Source organism: Psammomys obesus, unplaced genomic scaffold, assembly GCF_907164565.1.
Source record: "Psammomys obesus unplaced genomic scaffold, mPsaObe1.curated_primary_1811, whole genome shotgun sequence".
Taxonomy (NCBI): Eukaryota; Metazoa; Chordata; class Mammalia; order Rodentia; family Muridae; genus Psammomys; species Psammomys obesus.
In genome coordinates, this window is record NW_026592776.1 from 1,786,618 (window position 1) to 1,813,168 (window position 26,551).

The window sequence follows — 26,551 nt, forward strand, 5'->3', positions numbered from 1 at the left end:
GTTATTTCATCTCCCTCAGGCACAGATTCCTAGAGACTGGGGTAAAAATACTACCCACCTTTTAAAGCTGGTGCTGGAATTCAAAATAATAAAAAAATTTTAAAGTGTTTTTCACAGTGTCTGAATGGGGTAGCTAATTAATTAATTAACCATTACTATGATTGATGATGATAATATTCAGTTGCCATGTTATTAATAATCACATTATTAAAAAACCTTGGATACCACTTGTATTTTGTAAGAATTTTGCTCAATGGTCCAATAATGGTGTCACAAGTGGCACTTTTAGCAAAATATCATTACTTTTGGACAGGCATGGTAGGCTTAATTCATCCTTAATATAACAAAAATAAATTACTAAGAAATGTAATGTAGAGTTCTTGACTACTAAGCTTATAAGAATGTTAGTTGAAAAAAAAAAAAAAAGAATGTTAGTAGGGAGTGACTGAATTCCAGATCCCAAAGATACATCTGAGCTAACCCTTTTATTTGAGATAAATCACTTTGTCAAAAATAATTATTTTGGGCGGAGCAGAAAACTCTCAGTAATGTGAACAACCAGAAGACTTCTCTATTGTTGGGGTCTGTCTTTTGCGGAACATTGCCAGACAACACCGGGTTATTGACCAAGTAGGGAGTCACTGGTTTTCTTGAAGCAGGAAACCTAAGCCTTGTTACTACTGCCCTTTTATTTCCACAGAATGTAGTGAAGCTGATGCGAGGTCTCCTCCAGTGCATGATGAGACAGGTAGGTGGAATATGATAGGCTAGTACCTACAGATCATTGGAGAGTCCATCTGGGTCATTTGAATTGATATGGCATGCTTATTACATTTAGAACTTTCTAAAGAAGAAAAACCGGAAATATATTTTTTTTTAATTTCTCTTTTTAAAATTAGCCTCAATAATTTTCTTATGCTATAGAGCCATAGTCTCAGAGGACAGTTTTGAAGACCCTCAAAAATTTTGTTTTTATAAAAGAACATGCCTTTTTTTTTAATTAAGAAAATAAATATCAAAACCACTCAGAGAAAGCCATGAACAACTTCTTGATTATTCTGTGTGTTTTCACTTCGGATCAAGTGCTTGAGTTTTTAGAAATGGTCATTATTGGGGATGAGTCATTGGGTCAAGGTACCCATCACCAAGCCTGAAGACTGGAGTTCAGTGCTTGGACCCACATGCTCGATGGAGAGAAACAGCCCCCACAAGTTGTCCTTTAACCTCCAAGTGTGTCCACGCGTACACTTATGCACAAAAAGATAAATGACTGTAATTGTCCTTTTAGATTGGCATTCTTGGTTACTGATACCTTCAGGGTAGAGGAAACAGTCCATTGCGGTACTATGTAGAGAACCTTATACATGTGCTTCAGTGGCGCAGGGATGGGGGTGATACTACCGCACCCTTAGTCGGAATATCCAAAGACATCATATTCTTTTCTTTGCGTGCTAAGGAAAGAGAGGTTGACATTTAAGCATGTTCTTTTCCTTCCTTCCCTATGTTCTTGAGAACCTACCGTGCTCCCCTTCTGGGAAGTCTGTAGACAAGGACCCCTTTTTGACCTGAGCCTTACCTATGTACAGCTGTCTAAAAATCTGTGGGCGGAGGTATTCCCATTGAATGAATGGAGAAAAAAAATAATCTCCATCATAGCCCATGTGTAGTGCTCATAAGCAGGTACTTGCCATCCTCTTGGCTCCCAGAGATAGCAAATAAGAGGTCTAGTATCTTGAGTGATTATCCCTAGATAAGACTTCTGCCAGCTGTGAACCTGTAGTGCTAGGTGGAGCCAGTTTGCTCTCTTCCTCAGGTGGACAAAGTGGAGAAGTTCAAGCACACCCAGAGTACCAAGGACAGTCTCCATGCCAAGTACAACACTGCCACCTGCAGCGTCGTGGTGGGTGATGACCAGTGGGGCCACCTCCAGATGGATGCCACCTCCCTCTTCATCCTCTTCCTGGCCCAGATGACTGCCTCAGGTGAACCAGGGCCATTCGAGTGACAAATGAGAAAGTGAAAGGGCAATGTCTGTTTGGACTATGATAACAAAATACCCCAAACTTGGAAATTGAAACGGTGTGGAGGTTTATTTTCTCACAATTCTAGAGGCTGAAAAACCTAAGATTAAGATCCTGACAAGTTCAGCTGTCTGCTCAGAGCTGCCTCCTCTGAAGAAGTAGAAAGCTGTGTCTTCACATGGCACATGAATTAAGAACCGGATGTTGTGTGAAGTCCTTTTCACCAGGCTTCTAATCCATCCACGAGGGAGGATGCTAATGGCCTAAACTCGTATAAGCCCCCACAACTTAGTACTGTCACATTATCAATACTGAATTGCAAAGAGACACACTGAGAACATAAGTTAGTACTCCTGGTACTAGAATTGGTAGTAGGTTATGCAGAAGAAAAGCATGCTTCCCTGTGGTGCCATGTGCATCTGTGTCTGTGTTAGGGCAGGAAATGCAGGGGCCCAGTCTGAGACCCGTAGGCAATGAAATTAGCCTCTACCTGAGCATGTGCAGGTTTATGCTTTGGTTCACTCAAGGCTAGGGACAATGCTGCTGAAATTTCTGGCCTAAAATCTTTCCCTGTTAGCATCTTCTCTGCACAAATATAACGTGCTCCAGACAACCCATGCCTTCCTTATCTCTGATTCTTCCCATAGGCACACCTGCAGGGGTGGAGCTAGCCCTCCAACCCATGCTTCCTCTTTCCTTTTACTTCCCTTCTTCTTTCGGAGATTAGACACCGCCATTAGGGCTTTCTTCAAGGTTAACTGTTGGTGCCCAATACATGCAGGGAATCTTATGAAAGAAGGGGGAGATAGAAAGACCTGGAGGGGGACTGGAGCTCCACAAGGAGAGCAACAGAACCAAAAGACTTAGCCCTGGGGCCCCTGAAGAGAATGGTACCCCAACGGAGGACCATGCATGGAGAGGGCCTAAAACCCCGGCTCAGATGTAACCCATAGATAGACTCAGTCTCCAAGTGGGTTCTCTAATAAGGGGAACAGGAACTGTCTCTGACATGAACTCAATGACAGGCTCTCTGATCACCTCCCCCTGGGGGGTAAAGCCTTACCAGGCCACAGAGGAAGACAATGCAATCAGTCCTGATAAGACCTGATAGACTAGGGTCAGATGGAAGGGGAGGTGGACCTCCCCTATCAGTAGACTGGGGGAGGGGCATTAGGGGAGAAGAGGGAGGGTGGGATTGGGAGGAGATGAGGGAGGGGGTCACAGCAGACATACAAATTGAATAAATTGTAGTAAATGATACTAATGAAAACAATAAACATGGGATAAAAAGAACTTGTGTTTTGCAAAATATTTATTGTGTGTAATTGGCACCCCTCTTCACAGTATCACTTCATAACAACATTGCTTTTCTTTGTTAGGCTTACGTATTATTTTCACCCTTGATGAAGTGGCCTTCATACAGAATCTTGTGTTTTACATTGAAGCTGCATATAAAGTTGCTGTAAGTATCCATGCTGAAGACTGATATTTTGGCATCAACCCTCTTCTTTTTGTAATAAGTTTTTTGAGATTATATTATAATTAGATCATTTCCTCCTTCGCTTTCCTCCTTCTAAATCTTCCCAGATACCCCCTTGCTTTCTTTATATTCATGGCCTCTTTCTTTAATTGTACGAACACATACATATATATTCCTAAAAATCTAAATATAGCCTGCTCAGTCTGTTACTTGTATATATGTTTTCAGGGCCGACCATTTGGTATTGGATAAACAATTGGTGTGCTCTTCCCTATGGAAGACTATTTCTTCCACTGTCAATATTCCTTAGTTGTCTGTGGTTGAGGCTCCATGAGCCTTTTCCCTTCCATGTTTGCATGTCTGCTGGTGTCATACTTACTCGGGTCATGTTTAGGCAGCCATACTGGTTCTTGTTAGGACTTGCTCTTTCGGTAGGGTATGTAGCATTTTGAAACATTTCCCCCTGAGAGGGAAGCAGCATTACCAGGCTACAGAGGAAGGCAATGCAGCCACTCCTGATGAGACCTAATTGACTAGGATCAGAAGGAAGGAGAAGAAGACCTCCCTTATCAGAGTACTTGGGGAGGGGCATACATGCAGAGGGTGGAGGATGGGAGGGATTGGGACAGGAAGAGGGAGGGAACCACAGGGGGGATACAAAGTGAATAAAGTGTAATTAATAAAGAATTTTTAAAAAATATATATGTTTTTAAATAAACATTTTTATATTTAAATATTCATATTTAAATATAAAAATATTTATATAGTAATATTTAACTGTATGAATATTTAAATTAGTATATAAATATATGAATATTTTATATTTTATTTAAATATTCATATTTTAAATAAAATATGAATCACCAAAAGTTAGGTATATGAGTATTTGAGTTTTCTGTATGACAGTATTCTGAATTAATTCATATTAATGTCTTTAATACTATGCGTGTTCAGTGAGTCACTTTTGACCTTGGCCTCAATTACTTGCTAAACATTTTTTTTTTTTTTACAGAAAAGGTAATGCTAAAGACAGTTTTAGGAATTATTTTAAATAAATTCAAAGACATTGGTCAAATAGAGGGGCAGGACTTTGATTTTAAAATAAGTAAATAAGTGTTTTCCCTAGTAAAGGGAACAGGGACTGTCTCTGACATGAACTCAGTGGCAGGCTCTCTGATCACCTCCCCCTGGGGGGGTGCAGCCTTGCCAGGCCACAGAGGAAGACAGTGCAGTCAGCCTTGATAAGGCCTGATAGGCTAGGGTCAAATGGAAGAGGAGGAGGACCTCCCCTATCAGTGGACTAGGGGAGGGGCAGAGGGGGAAAAGAGGGAGGGAGGGTGGGACTGGAAGGAGAAGAGAAGAGGGAGCCACAGCCGGTATACAAAGTAAATAAATCATAATAAATATAAATAGATAGATAGATAGATAGATAGATAGATAGATAGATAGATAGATAGATCTGATAGATGATAAGTAAAATGTTTTGTTCACTGCAAATTTAGTTTGTTACAAATTAATGCCTTTTAGAAATAAGTCTTTAGAGTTTTTGTGTATTTGTTCCACTTGAGTATTTTCTTCTGAAATTCTGTACAGAGGCCACCTAAGCTGAAATTGAGCAAGAACAGAATATGAGTATGTAAACCACATCATTGAGAGCCTTTGAGAAGCCACACTCATGTTTCATTATGTAACATAAACAGATTGCTTTTCCTTAGTATTTTTCCACTGCCTTTTCCCCCTCCAGGATTATGGAATGTGGGAACGTGGAGATAAGACTAATCAGGGCATTCCAGAACTAAATGCAAGCTCTGTGGGAATGGCCAAGGTAACAGTCCTGTTTGTTCTCCTTCTCTGTGTGTTTACGCTTTGCCTGCTTCTCTTCGTTAGGAATTTGGATTTATTATGAATAGTACTTCTTTTTCTCAAAAGTCAGCAGCCAGTATATGAAATCCAAGTGGCACCTGTACCCCAAGCCAAGTAAATTATAGGTCAAGAAAATAGGTTTCCAACACTGAAATCTGCATGTGACAGAAAAATAAGTGTTCCGCCCTAGCTATTTGGTGTGTTACCCATAGATCCAAGCTCTTGCAGTTAATCTGTGCTAGTGATAGACAGTCTCCTCTTTAGGTTATAGTGAATGAGAAATGAGAATTTTGTAGGTGAGACACACATCTTCAAGTCTACAAGATCAGAAAAGTAACAATAATCAGTGAAGCTAGCCAGATAGAAAGATAGCAGGAAATGAGGGAGATTCTGGGAACACTGGGAACTTTCTCTGAAAGTATTTCAACTCAAAATCATTTACAAAAATGCTTTTCAAGGCAGCACTGTAATGCGTGTCTCTAATCCCAGCTTCCAGAGTGCTGAGGCAGGATGGTGACTTGAACCCAGGAGTTTGGGGCCAACCTGGGCAGCACAGTGAAGCCCTATTCCAAAAAGGAAAAAAAAAAGAGAGAGAGAGAGAGAGAGGAGATGAGACAAGGCGAGGCAGGGATGAAGACAGGAAGAATGGAAACAGAATTAAAAAAGAAGGGGAGGGAAAGGAAAGGCTGCTTAAAGCCAGAGTGCACCCAAGGGGCCCATCCAGCCTGGAAGCTGTTGGTACGAATCTGTTGCTATGGGCATTTGGTGTACCTCATTCACACCCCTTCACAACACATGGGTGAACTGCTTAGATAGCATGAAGGCCCCAGAGCCACAGTTTGAAAAGCAACAACTAATATCCTCTGTTACAGCAAACTGATAGAATGTGTACTTTTTACAGAAAACCAAATGAACTTTCTCAGTGGACCATGAGATAGGTTAATCGCTAAAGTAGGTAAAAGAAATCCAATCCTAAATTCATTTTTAGTGCCCCACACGTGATGTTGTAAGCTTGTTAATATTCCATCTGTTGACAGAACTGTAATTTCATAACAAGGAAAAGTTTCCGTATGTTTTCTTTCTTCTTCATAGAATGAGTGGTGTCATACTGGAAAGCTCTGAGCTACTAAAAATGAAGACAGATCATGACAGTGAGACTCTAGCTAGATTTTTAAAGACCTTCACTGCCATTAGGAGAAACATATATGTTAGATTGCTTAATGAAGAAGGAGTGCCACACTGTGTTTATTTAAAATGAAAGTAATTCTTACCTGTTTTTGTAGGCAGCACTTGAGGCAATTGATGAACTAGATCTTTTTGGAGCCCACGGGGGACGCAAATCGGTGATCCATGTCCTACCTGATGAAGTGGAACACTGCCAGGTAACAGAGCTCCAGGAAGTAAGGAAGGGAAAGCCTGGCCAGGAGAGCTCCATTTCTGGGTACTGGGTTGACTTCTTTGTGATTTAGCTTCCTCACCCATAAAGTGCCATATATCTAAGTACTTTCCTCCTGTATCATAGAGTAACTGTAAGGATCAGAGTAAAAGGACCTGGGCAACTTGCTCAACTAGTTTGTAGCCAGAAAGTATGATGCAGACATAAGCCAGAAGGATTCTGTGTGTGTAGAGCTAACAGCCAAGCATCTTGGTTTTGCTAGAAGTAAAATCTGCTGTCTGTTTTTTTGTTTGTTTGTTTGTTTGTTTGGTTTGGTTTTGGTTTGTTTGTTTGTTTGTTTGTTTGTTTCTGAGTACATAGTGGTTTTCTCAAGTACTCCCAAGTGGAGTGGCTCACAAGTGGTATTTCACTTGAGGTGAGGAGCCTTGGTGTGCAGAATGAGTGAGAGGAGAGGCAAAATGAGAGGGATGGCAAATTCATAGAATTTCTTTGGAATACAAATCAGAGAGGGGAATAATTGGTACAGTGTAGGGGGCACCATTAAACAGACAGTCCTTGGCTGGTAGCAAATGATCAAACTCAGTGTAGACCTACTGTGTGCTGGAACTAAAGTGAGTCATATACGGAACTTGTAAATAACAAACAAACCATGTGTGATCGAGCCTGGCTGTAACCCCAGGAGGGAGAGAAACTAAACCTAATACACTTATAGTTTCAAGTGAGAGGTTGTGTTTCCAGGCAGAGAAACCCTGAAAAGGAGTGATTATAGCTGCATACTTTATACTTGCATTTTGGTCAATGAGGAATAGCATATACTGCTTGTGTCAGAGCGTATGTTATCTCTCATTGACCAAAATGTATCGTACAGCCTATGTGTGTAGTAGGCTATCAATATTTGTAAGTATACTCTTTGATATTTATACAATGTGAAATCACCTGATATTTTATTTCTCAGATTATACCACTCATTATTAAGTGATTCATGACTATAGTTAAAAGAATTGAGCCAAGAATTGGTTGACTCCAAAAAACGTTTTATTCTGAAGCTGAGGGTTTCACTCAGCTTAACTTCACCTTCCAGCCCATTCCATTTCCCCCATTAAGCATAGTCCTTAATGAAGTTTCTTATTTTCTTAGAGTAAACATTACTAAAGGAATACTGATATGTGTCTTAAAGATATATAGTCTAATGGAAAAGTATAAGTTGAGTTAGAATTCTAGCTTGATCACTTACTGGCTGTATGACCTTGGACATGAATCCTGTGTTGCAGAGTCCTTATGTATTAATCTGACATAATACCTTATCTCTTATCGTCATATGGACTATTTAATGACCTTGTTTGCAGATGTCTAGCCTATGCTTAAACATGCTGGATCTCAACATTAGCTCCTTTCCCCAATGTAGCCCTATAATTCTAACCTCCTAAATTTATAGTTCGTAATCTAGCTATTGTTGAAGCTGTATTGTAGTACCCCCCACAATCTTAAAAAGATTCTGGAACTAAATGAATTCTTACCATTTTGTCTGACCACTCATGGAATCTTTTTAATTTTATTCTTCCTTAAGCAGTTTCTAACTTACCTAATTCATCTGTTACCATTTCTTTCTGCTGGGGCTGTATGAGTATTCTTGTCTAGGTTCTGTTTTTCTAGCCAGAACACCTTGACTGCGGACACAAACAGCCTGTAGTTCCTCCCCATCAGCGGACATGGAAAGAAGGGAGACAATCAGTCTTTAGTGAGACTATATCATGCTCTCTTCAACTCCCCCTCGTCTTTTGTGTGTGTGTGTGTTAAAGGGTATTTTTTTAATTTTTTTAATTATAGTTTATTCACTTTGTATCCCACCTGTGGCTTTTCCCTCTTCCCCTCCCAACCCCTCCTTCACTTCCTCTTCTCCACCCCATGCCCCTCCCCCAGTCCACTGATAGGGGAGATCTTCCTCCCCTTCCATCTGATCCTAGCCTATCAGGTCTCATCAGGACTGGCTGCATTATCTTCCTCTGTGGCCTGGGAAGGCTGCACCCCCCTGAGGGGGAGGTGATCAAAGAGCAGGCCACAGAGTTCATGTCAGAGACAGTTCAGTGTCCAAGTGAATTCCCTAGTAATGGGAACAGGGACTGTCCCCTTCCTCTTCAAAAGAAAGAGAACCCATTGTCTAGGTAGCTGGGTAAGCTAGGGTGAACAGCAGGTGCCATGATGGTAAGACCAAGTCCTTCTCCAAATAGACAAACTCATTTGAATGTTTTCTTGAGGCTAAGGTGATGATCCCTAGATACTGTATCTAAGTAGTCATTCCTCTCTAGCTTAAACCACCTCTTTTGTTTTTTATTCAGTCAATCCTTTTCTCCATGTTGCCAAGAGCATCAACATCGAAAGAAATTGACGCTGGACTTCTTTCTATCATTTCTTTTCCGGCCTTTGCAGTGGAAGATGTGAACCTTGTGAATGTGACCAAAAATGAAATTATTTCCAAGCTTCAGGTAAGCGTTGGCCACATTAGTGCCCTCTGTTCAGCATTAAATGCCACATTCATGTGTTGATGTGGAGCAGCTCATCCTTGCAGCTCATTGTGCGGATTTTCTAGATGGACTGACAGCGTGTCCAAAGTAGAGTCTGTAGGCAAGAAAAAAAAAAGTGTGAGTGATTAAGCAACTTGGTTTTCTTCTAAAATGGCAGGACTTGCAACCAAGCAGCTTCCTTGAACCCCAGGCCTTATCCTTGCTATACTTCTAAGACAGGGCTGCACTTGCATCATTAACCCTTTAGAGGTTATAGGAGACTCTTTGAGAATCTCCAGAAAGCTCTGTAGACCCTGCCAGAACAGTAGCACTCATCCCCGTGCTTGCCATGCAAGGATGAGGACCTGAGTTCAGATTCTCAGCACCCATTTAAAAACCCGGACCCAGCAGGACACATACATAATCTCTGAACTGGAAAGGAGGAAATGGGTGGATCCCTAATGTTTGCTGCCTAGCCTGTCAAGCCAAATCGGTCAGCTCTAGGGTCACTGAGAGACCCTATGTCAAAAAATAAGGTGAAGGGGGATTGAGGAAAACAGCTGACATCAACCTCTAGTCTACATACACACAGGTGCACATGCACATACTTAAACACACATACATAGACACACACAGAAAATAATACTGAAATCCTTATATATGCTCACACACACACAACAGAGTTTTATATTCATCTATAAGAAAAGTATGTCATTTTCAGGGACATGCGTAGAGCTGAAGATAATTGTGTTAGAAAAAAACAAGCCAGAGACCACCAAGTTTTACATGTTTTCACTTATATGTTTATATGTAGAATCTAGAATTAATTATATATATATTACATACATATAATCTAGAATATATATACATATATATATACATGAATGAATGAATGAAAATAGAAAGGGGATGGGTAGCAGAGGAGGGTGACAAAGGGAGAGAAGAATAAGTTAATAGGGAGAAAAAAGATAAATATTGCGTGTGTTTTGATAACATGGAATACATACATCACATAAAAGGAGAAAAATTGACTTAAGGAAAAGAAGCCAATGGACAAAAGAAGTGAGACAAAATAATATGAGGTACATGAGAATAAAATACAGTGAAAATGTCATAAAATATTAAATATTTCTATTATGAAATATCATAATGAAAATCACATTTTTGTATGCTAATAAAAATTTGAATGATGAAAATCCATTACCATATTTAGTCAAATACAGTAACAGATCACTAAGCTGAAACGTTACATTCTCAGCAAACAGAAGTCCATAAAATTGTCCAAGATATAAGTTTCCCAAGTCAAAGCTTACATGTTGATTATCCCACCTATATTCAGTAAGAAATGCCTTTGTCTCTTGGAAACTAAACAATTGAAGAGTCTCCAGTGATAGTCCCAAAAGAAAGCAACTGGGAGAGTCAGGCTTTCATGGCTTAGATGACTACAGTTGAAAGGGCAGTTAATGTGTTACAGGACAAATGGCTTCCACACTGTGCCCCCTGAGATGATTCCCAGAACCACACAGAACTTGGACAAGTCCCCAGGACAAGTTCAAGTTTTAGCCGAGCCTGCCAGGAAAGCAACACCTCCAGAAGAAACTGGGAAATAGGCATCCAAAACTGCCATCCAAAGATTAGGGACATCAACTAAGACAACATTGCACCCAGCCTCCTTTCTTGACACCCGGAAAGCTAGAGAGGAGCCCTGGCCTCGATCGACAGCCATTGAACCGGCTGCCACATAATGAATGCAGGAAGCCCTTCTTCCGCACCTCCACCTCATAAACCCCCTCCTCCTCTAAGCCTTGCCAGGCCTCTGAAACAGACCTTCTTTTACATGCACAGCTCAAGTGCAAGGAGTCTTCAGAGTATCCTTTTAGCCTCCCAGAGATGCACACAGGAGTCAGCCATTCCAAATCTCAGTGGCTTTACCTCGTGAGGATACCTTTGCGTCTATGTGTGTGATACCGTAAACCACACGGAAAGAATGGTCGTTTGCTGAATTCTTGATAATCGTCTTTGTAGCCCCACCCCCGGCTCTGATGGAATGTTCCTTTATACTCATCAAGTCTGAATTTGCTTTGCTTAGCATTTAAAATAAGAACTCTTTATACTAAAGCGAAGAACACTGCTGCATACTTCCTCACTGAAAGACTCACGGGAAAGGGGATGAAAGACCGACTTGAGTTGAAATAAAAAGGCAAAAAAAAAATTTCTTTTGATTTCATCACCTCTACTTTTTTTTTTCTTCACCTTACCAGGGGCGTTACGGATGCTGTCGCTTCCTTCGAGATGGTTATAAAACACCAAGAGAGGTTGTATTTAAATACTGTTTCTTATGTTCCTTAAACTGCTCTATAACTGCTTGCCACAGTGCCGCCTCCTTCTACTGATTATAATTATATGTTGATTATTGGGAAGGGAAGTATTAATTTTAGAGTCAGAAAGCCTGAAATTATATAGAAAAGAATGATCATCAGGTCAGGCAGTAATGTGAAACCAGCTTGTAAATCAAGGATGAGTAAGTCCGTAGCTTAACAAATACTTTTTTTTTTTAAGATCACCTATAGCTTTCTACTTGTTTTTTGTTTGTTTGCTGTTTTTTTTGCCACCGTGGTAACATAATGATATAAACTAAAACAGATTATCTGCCAAGCTTTGTGATAGGCAAATTGCTATTTCTTAGCGAGATAGAGTGCTTAAATTTAATAAACTACTGACGAATCCTGTGTGTATTTCTGATTTAGTTCCTAAAAATTTTGCACAAACTAGCATTTCCCCATTTTATTAGATTCTTGATCATACCAGCCTCTAAACTGTATTGACTGAGAAAGGCAAAGGAAACCCAGTGAGGCCCGGTGGCATTGTATATGAAATCTAACATTCTTTTCTAAAAGTGTTGATGCATTTGTTTCTAGGACCCACACCGATTGCACTATGACCCTGCTGAACTTAAGCTCTTTGAAAACATTGAATGTGAATGGCCTTTGTTCTGGACTTACTTAATCATAGATGGAATCTTCAATGGCGATGCTGTTCAGGTGAGAAAATGCTGGGCATTGTGCTTATAAGCCTTTTTAATCTCACTGATGGGCTGATCACTGTTAGCGTAGAGTCATTCAAGAATTCATTTCATTGTTTCTTCTGTTATTTGTTGCTATTTTTAAAGCTATTCCAAAGCCTCGTGAATTAAAGCAACAGCTGTTTTATTGATTTGTTCATAATCTGCTATTTGGGCAGAGCTGTTAGGGACAGATGGTCTCTGCTTCTCCTCACGTCACCTGGGATAGTTCATAGGACTAGAGGACCTACTCTTAAGATAGCCCGACTCAAGTGGCTGGTGAGTGAACTCTGGTTCCCAGCTAAAGCTGCAAGCTCGGCTGCTCTTCTCCCTCCTCACTTGGGCTTTTCTTTCACAGCAGCAGAATCTCTGAGTTCTTAGACTTCTCTTAGACTTTTCCCCACGAATTTAAAAGCACAAGCTGCCAAGCTTTCTTAAGTCTTATTACAGAACTGGCAAAGGGCCTCCATCACATGGTCAGCTAAATGGCTGTCACATATTCAAGAGTGGGGGTGGGGGAACTAGACAAGGAAATGAGTGCTAGGAGACATAGTTCCTATCTATCTCAGAGGGATGCTTCTTTTATTTCTTTCAAGTCAGTCATTGTGCTGCTGTTAGGTCTAGTTCAGAGGTGCTTTGGTTTAGTGATACTCTCAGATAACATCTTGTTTAGTGGATCAACCTCCTAACTGTCTCCCAAGCTCCCAAGCTCCCTAGCTCCCTGTTCTTTCTCCTGTCTACACCTGAGCCAGAGTGGTTTTATTAGAAGGTTTTGTTAAAAGTCCTGTCGTGTTAGTCACATTTCTATCGCTGTGACAAAATATCTGAGATAAACCAGTTAAAAGGAGAAAAAAAAAATTCTTTTGGGCTCACTGTTTCAGAGGTTTCGGCTCCTGGTTGTTTTTGGCCTCTTTGCTTTTGGTCCTTTAGTGTGGTGGTGCATTGTGGTAGGGAGCCTATACCAGAAGGAAACTGTTTACATTATGTCAGCCAAGAAACAGATGGTGTGCTGGGGAAGAAGCTAGGGTCCCAGTGCACTCTCCCAAGAATATAACCCCAGTGACTTAACTTTCTCCAGAGATGTCCTAGCTGCTGCTTTCCACTACCACTCAGTAGTGTCTTTGTTACCAGGGTTTCAGTCTGGCTTCTCAGAGACCATTCTGATCACAGTTTGGACAGTAGATGGTGTCTCCTGCACTTTGGCTTTAAAAGCCCAGCGCTCAGGAACAGAGACAATAAGTTTAAAATGTTAAAGTCCTTTCTTTCTTCTTAAGGTATACTTAGAGTTTACCATGGGCCTTCCTGTTTTTTATACTTAATAGTGAAAACTCTCTGAATGACTGACTTTGAATTTCAGTACAAACAGATTTAACAGTGATCAAGGGGACAGGAAGTAGTTAAGGAGAGAAGAATGCCTATGCATCATCTTATTTTTTTTCCTTCCCGAGGCAGGGTTTCTCTCTGTAGCCTTGTCTGTCCTGGAACTCTCTCTGTAGACTCACAAACATATGCCTGTCTCTGCCTCCCCAGTGCTGGGATTGAAGGCAGGTATCACCTTGCCTGTTTTTTGTTTTTTTTTTTTTAAGTAAATAAGAGATGATTTATTTTGTAACCATTTTAAGTGCCCATGACCCAAGAACACAGATTTAGGTTACTCCAAGCTCTTAAGTTCTTCCAACATAAAAGCAGTTTCATTAAGATTTTATAGTTTTACAGAAGAATTCCGTCAGAAACCAAGGCAAGTTTAAAATACATTGACAGGATGAGTACACCAGAGAGCCAGGTGCTGAGAGATAGGGGAAGCTTTTCGATAGAGCACAGATTGCTGTTTGAGCTTTTGGGTTGGTAGAAGCTAGTAGTCAAGTTAAAAGATTCCAAAAGGTTTTTATTATTAGTCACAGGGTATTAGCTCTAACAGAGAAGTGAGCAAGGAATGGCTGTTCCGTAGGGCTAGAGCCAGTTTAAGATATGGTCACTAGCCTTTGGATCTGCAACTTTCCTGTCTCTCCACAGTACTGAAATTCAGATCAGCTTAATCGGGATCTGCAGACACAGCTTCTTTTCAAGAGCTTTTCATTCATAGCTCCCCCTGTTAGCCAAGCATTGCATTTTGTGCATTATTGGGCCACATGTTACATATCAAATATTGTAAGGTCCCATATGGCTAGGAATGCTCTTTTTGAGGATCTCATACAGATGAGGCAGAAGGAAATCTTCAGGAGAGAAGAGCAGCTGGTAAAGGACATTAAGAAACTCCTGGATGAGAAAGGCAAATGGGAGGGTCATCAGAAGAGGGAAAAACAGGGAATAGGACAGGAGCCTACCACAGAGGGCCTCTGAAAGACTCTACCCAGCAGGGTATCAAAGCAGATGCTGAGACTCATAGCCAAACTTTGGGCAGAGTGCAGGGAATCTTATGAAAGAAGGGGGAGATAGAAAGACCTGGAGAGGGCAGGAGCCCCACAAGGACAGCAACAGAACCAAAAAATCTGGGCACAGGGGTCTTTTCTGAGACTGATACTTCAACCAAGGATCATGCATGGAGATAATCTAGAACCCCTGCACAGATGTAGCCCATAGCAGCTCAGTATCCAAGTGGGTTCCCTAGTAAGGGGAACAGGGGCAGTCTCTGACATGAACTCAGTGTCTGGCTCTTTGCTCACTTCCCCCTGAGGGGGGAGCAGCTATACCAGACCACAGAGGAAGACAATGCAGCCACTCCTGATGAGACCTGATAGACTAGGATCAGATGGAAGGGGAGGAGGACCTCCCCTATCAGTGGACTGGGGAAGGGGTATGGGAGGAGGGGAGGAAGGGGATAGAGTTGGAAGAGGACTACGGAGAGGGCTACAGCTCAGATACAAAGTGAATAAACTGTAATTAATGAAACAATACATAAATTTTATAAAAAAGAGGTTAAGAATACTCGCTGTTCTTCCAAAGGTCCTGAGTTCAATTCCCAGCAACCACATGATGGCTCATAGCCATCTGTAGTAAGATCTGGTGTGCAGGCAAAATATTGTATAAATAATAAATAAATCTTTTTTTTTAAGTCTAAAGAACACTGGTAGTTCCTAAAACTGAACCTGCTGAAAAGACTTGTCAGTATTGATGAAGAGAACCGATATCATATTGCTTACCAGTTTGATGCCATGGCTTTTATAATTTCAATGTGTCATATTTCTAAAAGCAAATGGCTTTATATTTAGAATGGCTAACATACAGAGCAAGTGAATTTTTCAGTATGTAAAATCTTAGATCAATCTATAACTCTATAAACAAGAACATTTTCTTGAATCATTAGCACCTATAGAATCTTCTAAAAGTAGAAACACGTTCCAGACCTGCTAGTCTTTTGCAGCAAAGAAACAATCAGTAAATCCCCAACCCTACCAGTTTTGTACTATCAATCAGGGAAGACCCCACACCATGTTCACAGCATGAGGACTTCCATGAAGAGACTCCCATTCTTCATTTTTTTTTTTTTCTGATTAAGGAACTATGTTGTTTCTGGAGAGAAGATGTCTGCCTCTGTCTTTTATTTTCAAGACATATTCCATCAGTCCCCAAAGGATATTTGGGTCTGAACCTGGCAGTGGTTTTTGAAGTATCCAATGCCAGCAGGCTACTCTGAACAACCTTTACTCTCTCCCATGGCCATCTCCATTTTTTTTTTCACAGACAAATACAATCAAGAACATGGTGCCTGAGTGAGCTCATACGGCTTTACAGCCTACAGTTATGACTTGACTCCTCTGGCATTTTGTTGTTCTATGTAAAATCTGTGATTCTCTCCTCATCTGTGTTTCTCTTTTTCTTGATCTCTAAATATTCTTTACCCACACTGAAGAAAGCAGATTACACATGGACCTGGAATTTCCTGATGGAATATGCATTTGCTTTACCATGGGCAGACTTTATGTAGAACAGGAAACAACTATGTAATTGGCTATATGCTTCACTTGGGGCTACTCATCGAGATGGAAGCAACCATTTATTTAACTTGGCTGTCATCTTGAATAATGATATCATAAAGACGACATATGCCATGTGACTTCACTATAATCTTGGGACAGTATTATCACATGGAATAATAAAATGGTGGTCACAACTTCATTTCATGGTCCCACTGAGCCCAATGGGATCCCCACACCACCTTCATATTAGACAAGGTGCCTCTAAGGTTCTTACTTGTAATTTTAGTGTTTTATTTTGTTTTGATTATGAGAGCTTTTACATAATAACATTTGATGGCTTTTCAAGAGAACATTTTCCCAGCCCTGTGTCTCCAAATCTGGTGTATTGACAGATATCCATAGCTGTTATATATTCACAGATCCCTTCAGAGATCAAAGGATAAAATCTCAAGCAATAGACAGGCTACTGCCAGCAAAGAACAGCTTTGGTAGGCTCTGCTCTGTCTCACAGTCGGGTACTTCTACCTGATAAGCTAAGCGACATTCAAACAGTACAATTTCATTGTCCTCGAAATGGGCAGCATTATGTCTACCCTGGAAGATAATTCATCTTCCTGTGTATTTTAACACTAGCCCTGTGACATACTGAGGCTTTGTAAAAGCTCTCAATATACTATTGTACTTTGAGACAGATTTTACCAAAAAGGACATAACAGACTATATGTAGAGGAGTCTAAACTTCATAACGCATACATGTGTCATTTTCCATGATGAATGGGTGGCAGTAACAAGAATTAAATGTGGTTATGTCAATATCTATTCTGTGTTACAAATAACCAATGAATTTTCTCAATGTAAAAATTCTCAATTTGAAAACCAATCATCTCTAAGTGTATTTCAGAACAGAAGTAGGAGAACTAGATCCTACATTGGCAAATGCTACTAGACCTTTAAGGGCTAAATAATAAAACAATGGCTATGTTATGCGTCGTCTGACCATTTTATTACACTTTGGGAATCAACACAAAACTTTACAAACTGAATTTTGAGTATTTTTCCTGAAATGATTGGATTTGGCTAGTGGAAATTTGTCTCAATCAACATTCCTTAATTTAATCTGTTTCTTATTCCTGTGTGTGTGTGTGTGTGTGTGTGTGTGTGTGTGTGTGTGTTTATGATTTCTTTTGACACTGACTGCCAGTCTAGAAACATTATGGTAGTATCTACAGCCGTACCACCCTGAACACGCCCGGTCTTGTCTGATAGTGTCATTTTGGGCCATTCCCCATAATAATCAGTAATAGCTTCCTGTAGTTTGCATATCCCATCAGAGATTAAAGTAAGTGGGGAGTTTCTTCATCGGATTCTGTTGAACTTCTCTGGCAATAAGTCTGTCATAAGAGTCTGTTAAAAAAAAAATGAATCCTATGAAAACTGGATCATATGAAAACTATTCACATCATGATGTAGATCTGAATTGTTTTTTACACCCTTTGAATATGACATAAATTATTATACCTAAAACATAAGTAATCAAGAACACAATTTGACCTAATGGAGTGAATATTATAGATGAAACAAACACGTCTAAAATAACCAGAATTGAAGTATTTTTCATGAGATTGAGTATATATATATATATATATATATATATATATATATATAACCAGAATTGAAGTATTTTTCATGAGATTGAGTATATATATATATATATATAGAGAGAGAGAGAGAGAGAGTATATATATATATATATATACACTTCCCCCTGCATTTACAGTTATTTGTTTTTTATTACACTTTATTCACTTTGTATCCCAGCTGTAGCCCCTCCTTCATCCCCTCCTATCCCACCCTCCCTCCCTCTTCTCTTCCCATGCCCCTCCCCCAGTCCACTGATAAGGGAGGTCCTCCTCCCCTTGCTGTTGTTTTCTAAGTTATATTGCCATTGCATCATTTACTGTCAGAACTCTGTCACACTAAAGGTGCTGGGACTTTCTTTCCAGGTCCAAGAATACCGAGAAGCCCTGGAGGGAATATTAATCAGAGGCAAAGATGGAATCCACTTGGTACCGGAACTCTATGCCATCCCACCAGACAAGGTAACCAGGTCTTACTAAGCTCCTCATGCTGCTCATCTAGATTAAGTGATTTAGGGCTTGGCTAGTCTCTATCCACCTTTCAGGACAAATGACCTCTTTTTCTCTAGAGGTGGTTTCTAAAGGCTAGTTGTTTGTTGTTTTTTTGTTTTGTTTTGTTTTTTAATTCATCGTAAGGAATTATAGCTTTGAGAAACATGAAACATGTTTGACCTTGGGTGTCCTCGAGGGGGAGGGGGGCGGGATTCCCTGGTCTGTGTTTGAATCGGGCCCATACACTCAAGACCAAAGGACATGATAGAGCCTGACTACACTGAGGGAACCTCTAAGAACCTGTCCAATCTAAGACATCACTGGATTCCACTCAAGAACCAAACCCCAGGTTCTGGGCCTCCACACAAAGCCACACCACCTCCTAATGGGTAGTACATTTTGGTTAGTAGAAATATCTAAATATTGAATGCCTTCCTTGGACTTTGAAAGTAGTGGTGGAGTAGGTTTTTCTTTTATTCCATGAGGAACATACATTTTGCTGGGCAGTGACACATGTAATTCCACTGTCCAGGTACCTGAAGCAAAAGGATTACTAATTCAAGGCTATTCTTTGTGATCCTGGCTCAAAGGAAACTCAAATTTAAAAAAAAATAACATTTTAAATGAGTCTGAGACTTCATCCTTATACAGCATAAAAGTTGTGAGGATTACTTTGAGCCTTTATCTAGAGCAGTGGTTCTCAACCTTCCTAATGCTGCGACCCTTTAATATAATTCCTCACGTTGTGGTGACCCCCAACCAGAAGATTATTTTCATTGCTACTTCATAACTGTAATTTTCTGATATACAGGGTATCTGATATGCAACCTCTGTGTTTTACGATGATCTTAGGTGACCCCGGTGAGAGAGTCATTTGACCCCAAAGGGAGCACAACCCCTCAGACTAAGGACCACTGATCCAGAAGGACCTTTATGTATTAAATAAGTGACTACTTAGATCAAGAAGAAAGTCAAGTTAAAAAGTGTTGAGATTCTGTGAGAAATAGAATGTTTTACTTCTGAAAGCATTGGATTCTTTTACATTGACAATAGCCCACCTGTTCAACACCTCAGATGGTATTTTAAAAGTCAAGGAGTGAGAAAAATACAATGAAAGCCAGCAACTAGAATAGAATATTCAGTGGTTATATTGGAAAAACATTTGTACAGATTTGTACACATTCTGGGAATGTTTGAGGACGATAATATAACTTAGACACAGAATAGTGCCATCTAAAAAAAGAAAAATGCCTAAATGATGTAGTTAAGCAACTTTGGAAATTAGATGTCAAGTGTGTCATTACTTCATTTTAAAGGGTTAAAGATGCAGCGTAATTTTGCAGCTGGTTTACTGCTGGATCCACTCGGTAGTTCCTTGCAATGGCTTTCTCCACTCAGTCCTACCTAGACCATTGAGTCTGAGCTTCTAGAAACTCCGTGCTCCCATCATAGCACGAATTGTGTCACATCATCCAGCTTTCCTAGGACAAGTTAAGGACAAGACTTTTGTCATGTCTTACCATGCTGATTAAGTTTTAAAGTCTTGCCAGGGGTGGTTTTTGTGTGTCGGAAGTCCTCTGCCGCTGTCTTCATTTTCCATTGGCATCTGTATGCTGTGGATGGAGTGAATACTGAGGAGGAGGAGGAGGGGTGTCTGTGTCACTTTCAATAGATACGTATCCATCCATATCTCCTGTTGGGATCGCTCATTCTGTAGTATGGAGGCATCAATGCATACCTTCAAGGATACCTGTTTCATGAGTGCGACTAGCCATCCTTGTGCTCCCGAAAGGCTCAGGTACTGACCGACCATAGTAAATGCTTGGTGTCAGAGCAGCACTTGGCTTCCTGATGGATAAGGCTGGTTGTACATCCATAAAAATATTACTCTACAACTCTCCTGAATACCCCACTGACTTCTAGGTTGGTACTTGTCATTCAGCATCCTCTTTAGTCTGTGCATTTAGCTTATATGCTAGGCACCAGCATTGGACAGGATTTTACCTCAACTTGATTTTGTTGATTTTGTGTTCAGTTTGCAGGTGAGGGTTGGCAAGGTTCCTCAGTCCCATCAATAACCTATAGAGACCACTGGGAAGGGAGCCTGTGAGACACCACAAACCTATATGGCACCTTTGTGCAAATTTGAAAAAAAGTCTGAGACTACAGTGGTCATGCAGCCTGTATGCCTGGGCAAGGTGCCACCATTTATCAACCCTCCACTGCACAGCGGGTGACCAGTAAAAGTATGTCCAACAAATGCGGAGTGAGCAGCTAGTCCAGGCCTGGCACTTCCAAGGGGCTAGTATACAAGGCGGTTCTGTATCTGTGGGTATGTAAAAACAGAACTAGGCTGGAAAATGGACATAGCCACAGGAGAGATGGAAATAGAGATGTGGTGCAAATTCACCTGGAAGTAACAGTTTCAGAAGAACCAGAGTAGGGAGGAGAAAAGTACCTTCATGAAGAGACAGAGTTGAACTCCAGTGGAAGAGAGGCCAGAACAAGTTCATCTTTTGACCTGGAAAGCTTGTTGGTTTTCTGTTCTTTGCAGTAGAGAGTTCACATTCTAGACCATTGCAGTGTTTCCTAATAGTTTTATTTCAGTGTATTTGCTGTGTATTTAATGTGCTAGCCAATTTTAAAAGTTATCCTATACATTGTAAAATATATGGGGTTCTGTAGAAAGAAAACATTTTTTATCCATAATGCTATGACTCAGTAATAACCACTATTGCGGTTTGGAGAAGCTTCTTCCACACTATTATTCCTTTCTTGATTATTTAACTGCAGTGACAATTCCATTCAGTGTATGCAAAAGGTCAATGTTTGCTACCAAGAAATATGAATCTTTACTAAGTATATTAATGATATCAGTGATTAAGTCACAATACTAAGAATGAAACACCCTCCTACACACACACACACACACACACACACACACACACACACACACACACACTAATTTTTTTTCCCTTAGAGAGGAATAAATGTTTCCCGTTTCTGACTGGTGTTTTCTGGAGGAAAAAATGGACAGGACTATTACCCTAATCCGTGTTTCAATGATTAAAACCTTAAAGGGAAGCATGAGGTTGAAGAGAGTGTCCCATACGTAGCTGGAAGTGTCCTCAGAATGGGTAGGCATAGGAGCTTACATTGCTGACACAAAGAGGGATGGGGGTCACAGAACCTTACATTGATAAGATGAAGCTCCCAGGAAGTTCCACTTTCTAAAGGAGGTAGGCTGGGAGTGGCAGCAACACTATTGGTTTTCCTCATTGCGGAGTGCCACCTTCTGGTAATGTTCTTGCATGGGCACACATCCCTGGGGATTATAAGCCAGAAGAAACCAGGCTTGGCATTTCCGCTGTGCATAGTATGCACTCTGTGTATTCAAGCTGCTGTGTTTTGTTCTTGTTGTTGTTGTTATGAGAACAGCCATCCATGAGCATGAGCTGTGGAGCTTCCTGCTGCCCAGAGCTGGGGATAGAGCAGGCAAGCCAAGCTTCCAGAACCTGTGGTCTCAGGTGTGCTTATTGGAGAAATACTGGCCTAGGACCAGGACAAGATTTGAAATCCCCTTCTGTTGCTAATAGCCATGGTGCACTGAGAAAGAAACTTTCTGCTTTCTGAGTCTACCATCCTGTATTATAAAGAATTGGTGAGGAGGCTGAGGACTGTTTTATAAATCTTCAGCATGTTTCCCAAGTGTAAGATATTGCTGGCCTTTGTATCCCCTGACATTCTGATCTGGAATTTTTTCATTTTCTCTGCCAGGTGGATGAAGAGTATAAGAACCCACACACAGTAGACCGAATTGCACTGGGGAAGGTGCCTCATCTTTGGGGACAGTCCTTGTACATCCTGAGCTCACTGCTGGCAGAGGTAGGCCTTCTTCACTGGAAACCCATTTGATCAGAGGTACAGGAAAGTAAGAAGAGCACGGGGGCTCTCTGTACTGAGTCACTATGAATAGCTTTTGTGCAACTTCGTTGTCTTCAAGGTCACCCGGGCTGAATTGGGCCTCAGGCTTTCCTCTAGCCTTGCATATTGATATATACAGCAAGCCAGTTCATATCAGATCCGTACTATACTCCCTCCCTCTCGCCAGAATCTCTGCTATACACTTAGAATCTTTTTGCATTGTTGCTCAGCACACATGGAAAACTTCCCAGCCAAGATTAGCACATCTGATCCTGGAAGAGACAGGATTTAGACAGGATTATTAGATGGGCTAGAAGCTCTCCCAGCCCTTGACACAGGAAGCACAGGGACTCTTCAGGTCTTTCCAAAGAGACAGAAGGCACAGGTTGTCCTTCAGATACCACAGCCCACACCAACCCACCTCTTGACCCATTCCCTCTTGCCCCTAGGCTTCTGTTGGAAAAGCTTTAACATGACTCCCTCAGTCTTGAGTAAGAAACTTCAGCTGAGAGTTGTGGTATGGGGAAGGAGCCTAGAGAAGAAAGGGACTGCCCACCTGAGGCTGGCCAGCCTTGTGTGCTTCACCGCCTGTTAAACCGGGGACAAGAAGAGTACATTAGAATGTTACTGGGTTACTGCTGTGGTAAAGACCGATGAAAGCTAGCACAGTGGACACATCACCTGGAAACACTGGCTGTTGAGGTGGTTCCCATGTTTGTTTAATCTCCCACAATCCATGGCCATGGCTTCATTTAGAGGAGTGTCTATACATTCTTTTGAAAGCAATCTTGTACTCAACTAGCTCAGGGACTTTTGGCAGGTCCCCTAACCTCTCTGATCCTCAACTGCCTTACTTGTAAAGTGAGAAAAAAAAATGGGCTTCTTTGTCTGTCCAATGCATTTCAGCTCAGATTTCAGTATGCGTGAGGTGGGAAATAAGTAACTCCACTCCTGAAACCTCGTCTCCAATATAAAAAGCCTTCCTTTGGGTCCAGCAGTAGGTCGACTCTGTCTCAGATCACCTTCGTCCCCTTTGGATGCTTGGGTCATTCCTAGGAAGTAAAAGAAGATGCATTTTTAAAGAGCACACTTAACAAGGTGGGAAGAGTTTTGTGGTTCCAAGAGTCAGCCCTAGACCAAAGTCTCACTGTACCTTGTATAAGCATGTTCACCTCAGTTTTCCTGCCTGCAGAATGGTGAGGGACATAGGAGATTCAAGTGTGAAAGTGCACATGCAGGGACTCAGCTAACACTAGTAGTAGAGCTTTCTTTTCACCCATACGGTGTGGGGGTACATTTGAGTAACCCTCAGAGCTAAGTGGTGGCATTCAGGGTAGCAGATGCTGTTATGGAGAGAAACCCAACAAATACCAAGGAAAGGTTTTTGAGTCTTTGAGCCCCCAAATATGTCATTTTCAAGTGTAGGAACAAGATGAACTCTTCGTTAAAACAGGTTTTCAAGTATTAATACTCTTCTCTTCTTAGGGATTCCTTGCCACTGGTGAAATTGATCCCTTAAATAGAAGATTTTCGACTTCAGTCAAACCTGATGTTGTAGTACAAGGTTTGTGACCGTCTTTGCTCTCCATCTCTAATGTATAAAATCAGTATTAATTTTTCATTCACATTGTTCCTAGTTCCTTACTGAAATTTGTTAAAAGGGTGTTAACAGGGTTCTAGCAGCAAACCTGTAATCCTAGCACTTGGGAGCATGAGGTAGGAAGGTCAATAGTTCAAAGCCAGGCTGGGGAGGTAGCTCAGTTGGTAAAAAGCTTAACTAGCAGGCATGAGGCCCAGGGCTCAATTTTCTGCACCATTTTAAACTGGGCATGGTAGCATATAGCTGTCATCCCAGAACTTTGGAAGAACAGTAGGATCACAAATGCAAAGTCACCTTTGGCTTAATAGAGATTCTGAGGCCAGTCTAACCCACATAGTAAGACCTTTACACAGGAAAAAAGGTCCAGAGGGCATGATTCATTGTACAATAAGATGTAGGCATCTGTGTGAAAACTTGTAATAAGTCAGGCAGGCCCCAAAAAGCAATGGGATTTTTCCCACCCACAAATTGACTTCCGACAAAGCAATTGTTTCCTGCAGTCTGAACTTTGATTATCACTGGAGCACACATGAGTCACCGAGCATCATTCTTCATAACGGTCACTCTAAAAAGTGGAGTCTGAAACTGCGGAAAACTCAGAACCCAAGTGAAGTAGTTCATTTTTTTCCTTGGAGGTCTCAGGTCTCAGTACCTGCTTTAACTCTCCCTTCCTTCCTCTTAAGCCAGTGTCTCTTCCAAAAAGGTGAGAAGACCAATGGGGCTGCCTCTCCCAGGGTACCCCCACAGGTCATATCTCAGGTCTGCTAGGACTCTTACTCCTCCCAAAGGATCCTGAAACCAGTGGAGATGGGTCTGGAGGAAGCTCTCAATCTAAGTCTGGCCTATGGTATGCACTTAGAATATTAGTCCCTTCTGTTCCCTTTCCCAAGGTCCCATGGCACCTCTGGCACATTTTTTTAAAGATTTATTTGTTTGTTTGTTTGTTTGTTATTATGTGTGCGCTGTTTTGCCTGCATGTACACCTGGACATCAAAAGAGGGCACCAGATCTCACTATAGATGGTTGTGGGCCACCATGTGGTTGCTGGGAATTGAACTACAGGACCTTTGGAAGAGCAACCAGTGCTCTTAACCTCTTGAGCCATCTCTCCAGCCCCCAGCTCTGACACATTTTAAGTGCTTTGTAGAATAGTCAGATACTTGCCAAATGTCAGCCCATTGTGTATATAACGCATTGCTGCTAAAAAAAAAAAAAAAAAAAAAACACTATACACCATTCATTGTTTGTTTGTTTTATGAATTTTTTTTTTTTGGTCTTTTGAAACAGAGTCTTACTTTGTAAAACTGGCTGACCTTGAACTCACTACAAATCCAGAGCTGGTCTTGCATTCATAGAAATACTCTTGCCTCAGTCTCCCAAGTGATGAGATTATAGGCATCAACCACCATGCCTGGCTTAAGCTGTATACTTCTTTTTTTTTAATTGCTGTATACTTCTTAAGTTTAAGATTGTATTATTTTCTTTACTGATCTACACCTGTGTCATCTCCCCTGGGTGAGGCAGCCTTGCTAGGCCACAGAGGAAGATGATGCCCGCAGTCTTGAAGAGACTTAATAGTCTGGGGTCATTTGGTAAGGGAGAAGGGCTCCCCCTTTCTGAGGACTAGGGGACGGGGTATGGGAGAAGAGGGAGGGAGAGTGGGACCAGGAGGAGATGAGGGAGGGGGTTACAATTGGGATGTAAAATGAATAAATTTAAAAAAAAAAGAAACTATAAAAAAAAAGAAAAGAAAAGAATGATTGAACAAAGCCTTCTTCTTCTTTGTGGCTCCAAACCCATTTTAATAAGCTTGACCATAATGCAATGAGAGGAGCTAAACTAATCAATACTGTATATAGTATACACCTTAACCACGACAACATTCTGTTCTGCGTGAAGCTTACAGGTTAGTTTATTCCCTTAAGGACCTCAGTGGGCAGCTGAGGGCGGGGGCCCATTACTGGTGTCCTAATGGGCGGATGCAGCTACATTCCTGAATCTGCATACTTGACCAGCACACTCTGCTAATTTGTCTCTTAAATCTACAAGAAGTTTTTGTGGTTTTGTTTGTTTGTTTGTTTCCCAGCTGTAGGCCAGGACATATTAATAGATCTCGACTGGACTTTTTTTTTTAATTTATTGATTTTTATTTTTAATTATATATATGTGTGTGCATGTATCTGAGTATGAGTGTGTGCACATGAGCAGTGCCCAAGTTGACTAGAAGGTGTTGCGTTCTCCAGAGCTAGAGTTATAAGCAACTGTGAGCCTCCTGATATTGGTGCTGGAAATGAAACTTGGGTCATCTAGAAGATCAGTGAGTGCTCTTAACTGCTGAGCCAACTCTCCATGCCAGCATCTTTTTTTTAAATATAGTAGAACTGAAATGCATTACCAAAGGATCTGGGAAGGAGCAGGTCAGGGGATGTTTCAGAAACTCATGCAGGTTCAGTGAAATGCCTCAATAGGTAACAGCCCTTTGCCACCTAGTAGCCTGATAGCCTGAGTTCAGTCTCCAAAACCCACAAAGTACAGCAAGAGAACTGACTCCTGAAAGTTGTCCTTTTACCTACACACACATGTACGGTTCCCCCCCCACACACACACACACACACAAACACAGTGGTGGGCCAAACTCATGCTCATGTGGTTGCATCAG

General features: G+C 41.1%; 1 protein-coding gene across 3 annotated transcripts in view; it reads left to right on the forward strand.

The window, feature by feature from the left end:
• Positions 1 to 26,551, forward strand: part of Phka2 (phosphorylase kinase regulatory subunit alpha 2) — a 77,566-nt gene that overhangs the window by 24,113 nt on the left and 26,902 nt on the right. For all 3 annotated transcript variants that reach the window (XM_055615727.1, XM_055615728.1, XM_055615729.1), the window contains 11 exons: positions 701 to 748; positions 1,814 to 1,982; positions 3,401 to 3,483; positions 5,246 to 5,326; positions 6,648 to 6,746; positions 9,097 to 9,243; positions 11,523 to 11,576; positions 12,180 to 12,302; positions 18,243 to 18,338; positions 22,146 to 22,253; positions 23,778 to 23,856. In XM_055615727.1, coding sequence (XP_055471702.1) covers positions 701 to 748; positions 1,814 to 1,982; positions 3,401 to 3,483; positions 5,246 to 5,326; positions 6,648 to 6,746; positions 9,097 to 9,243; positions 11,523 to 11,576; positions 12,180 to 12,302; positions 18,243 to 18,338; positions 22,146 to 22,253; positions 23,778 to 23,856 — 1,087 coding nt within the window. The remainder of the gene's footprint in view (positions 1 to 700; positions 749 to 1,813; positions 1,983 to 3,400; positions 3,484 to 5,245; positions 5,327 to 6,647; positions 6,747 to 9,096; positions 9,244 to 11,522; positions 11,577 to 12,179; positions 12,303 to 18,242; positions 18,339 to 22,145; positions 22,254 to 23,777; positions 23,857 to 26,551) is intronic.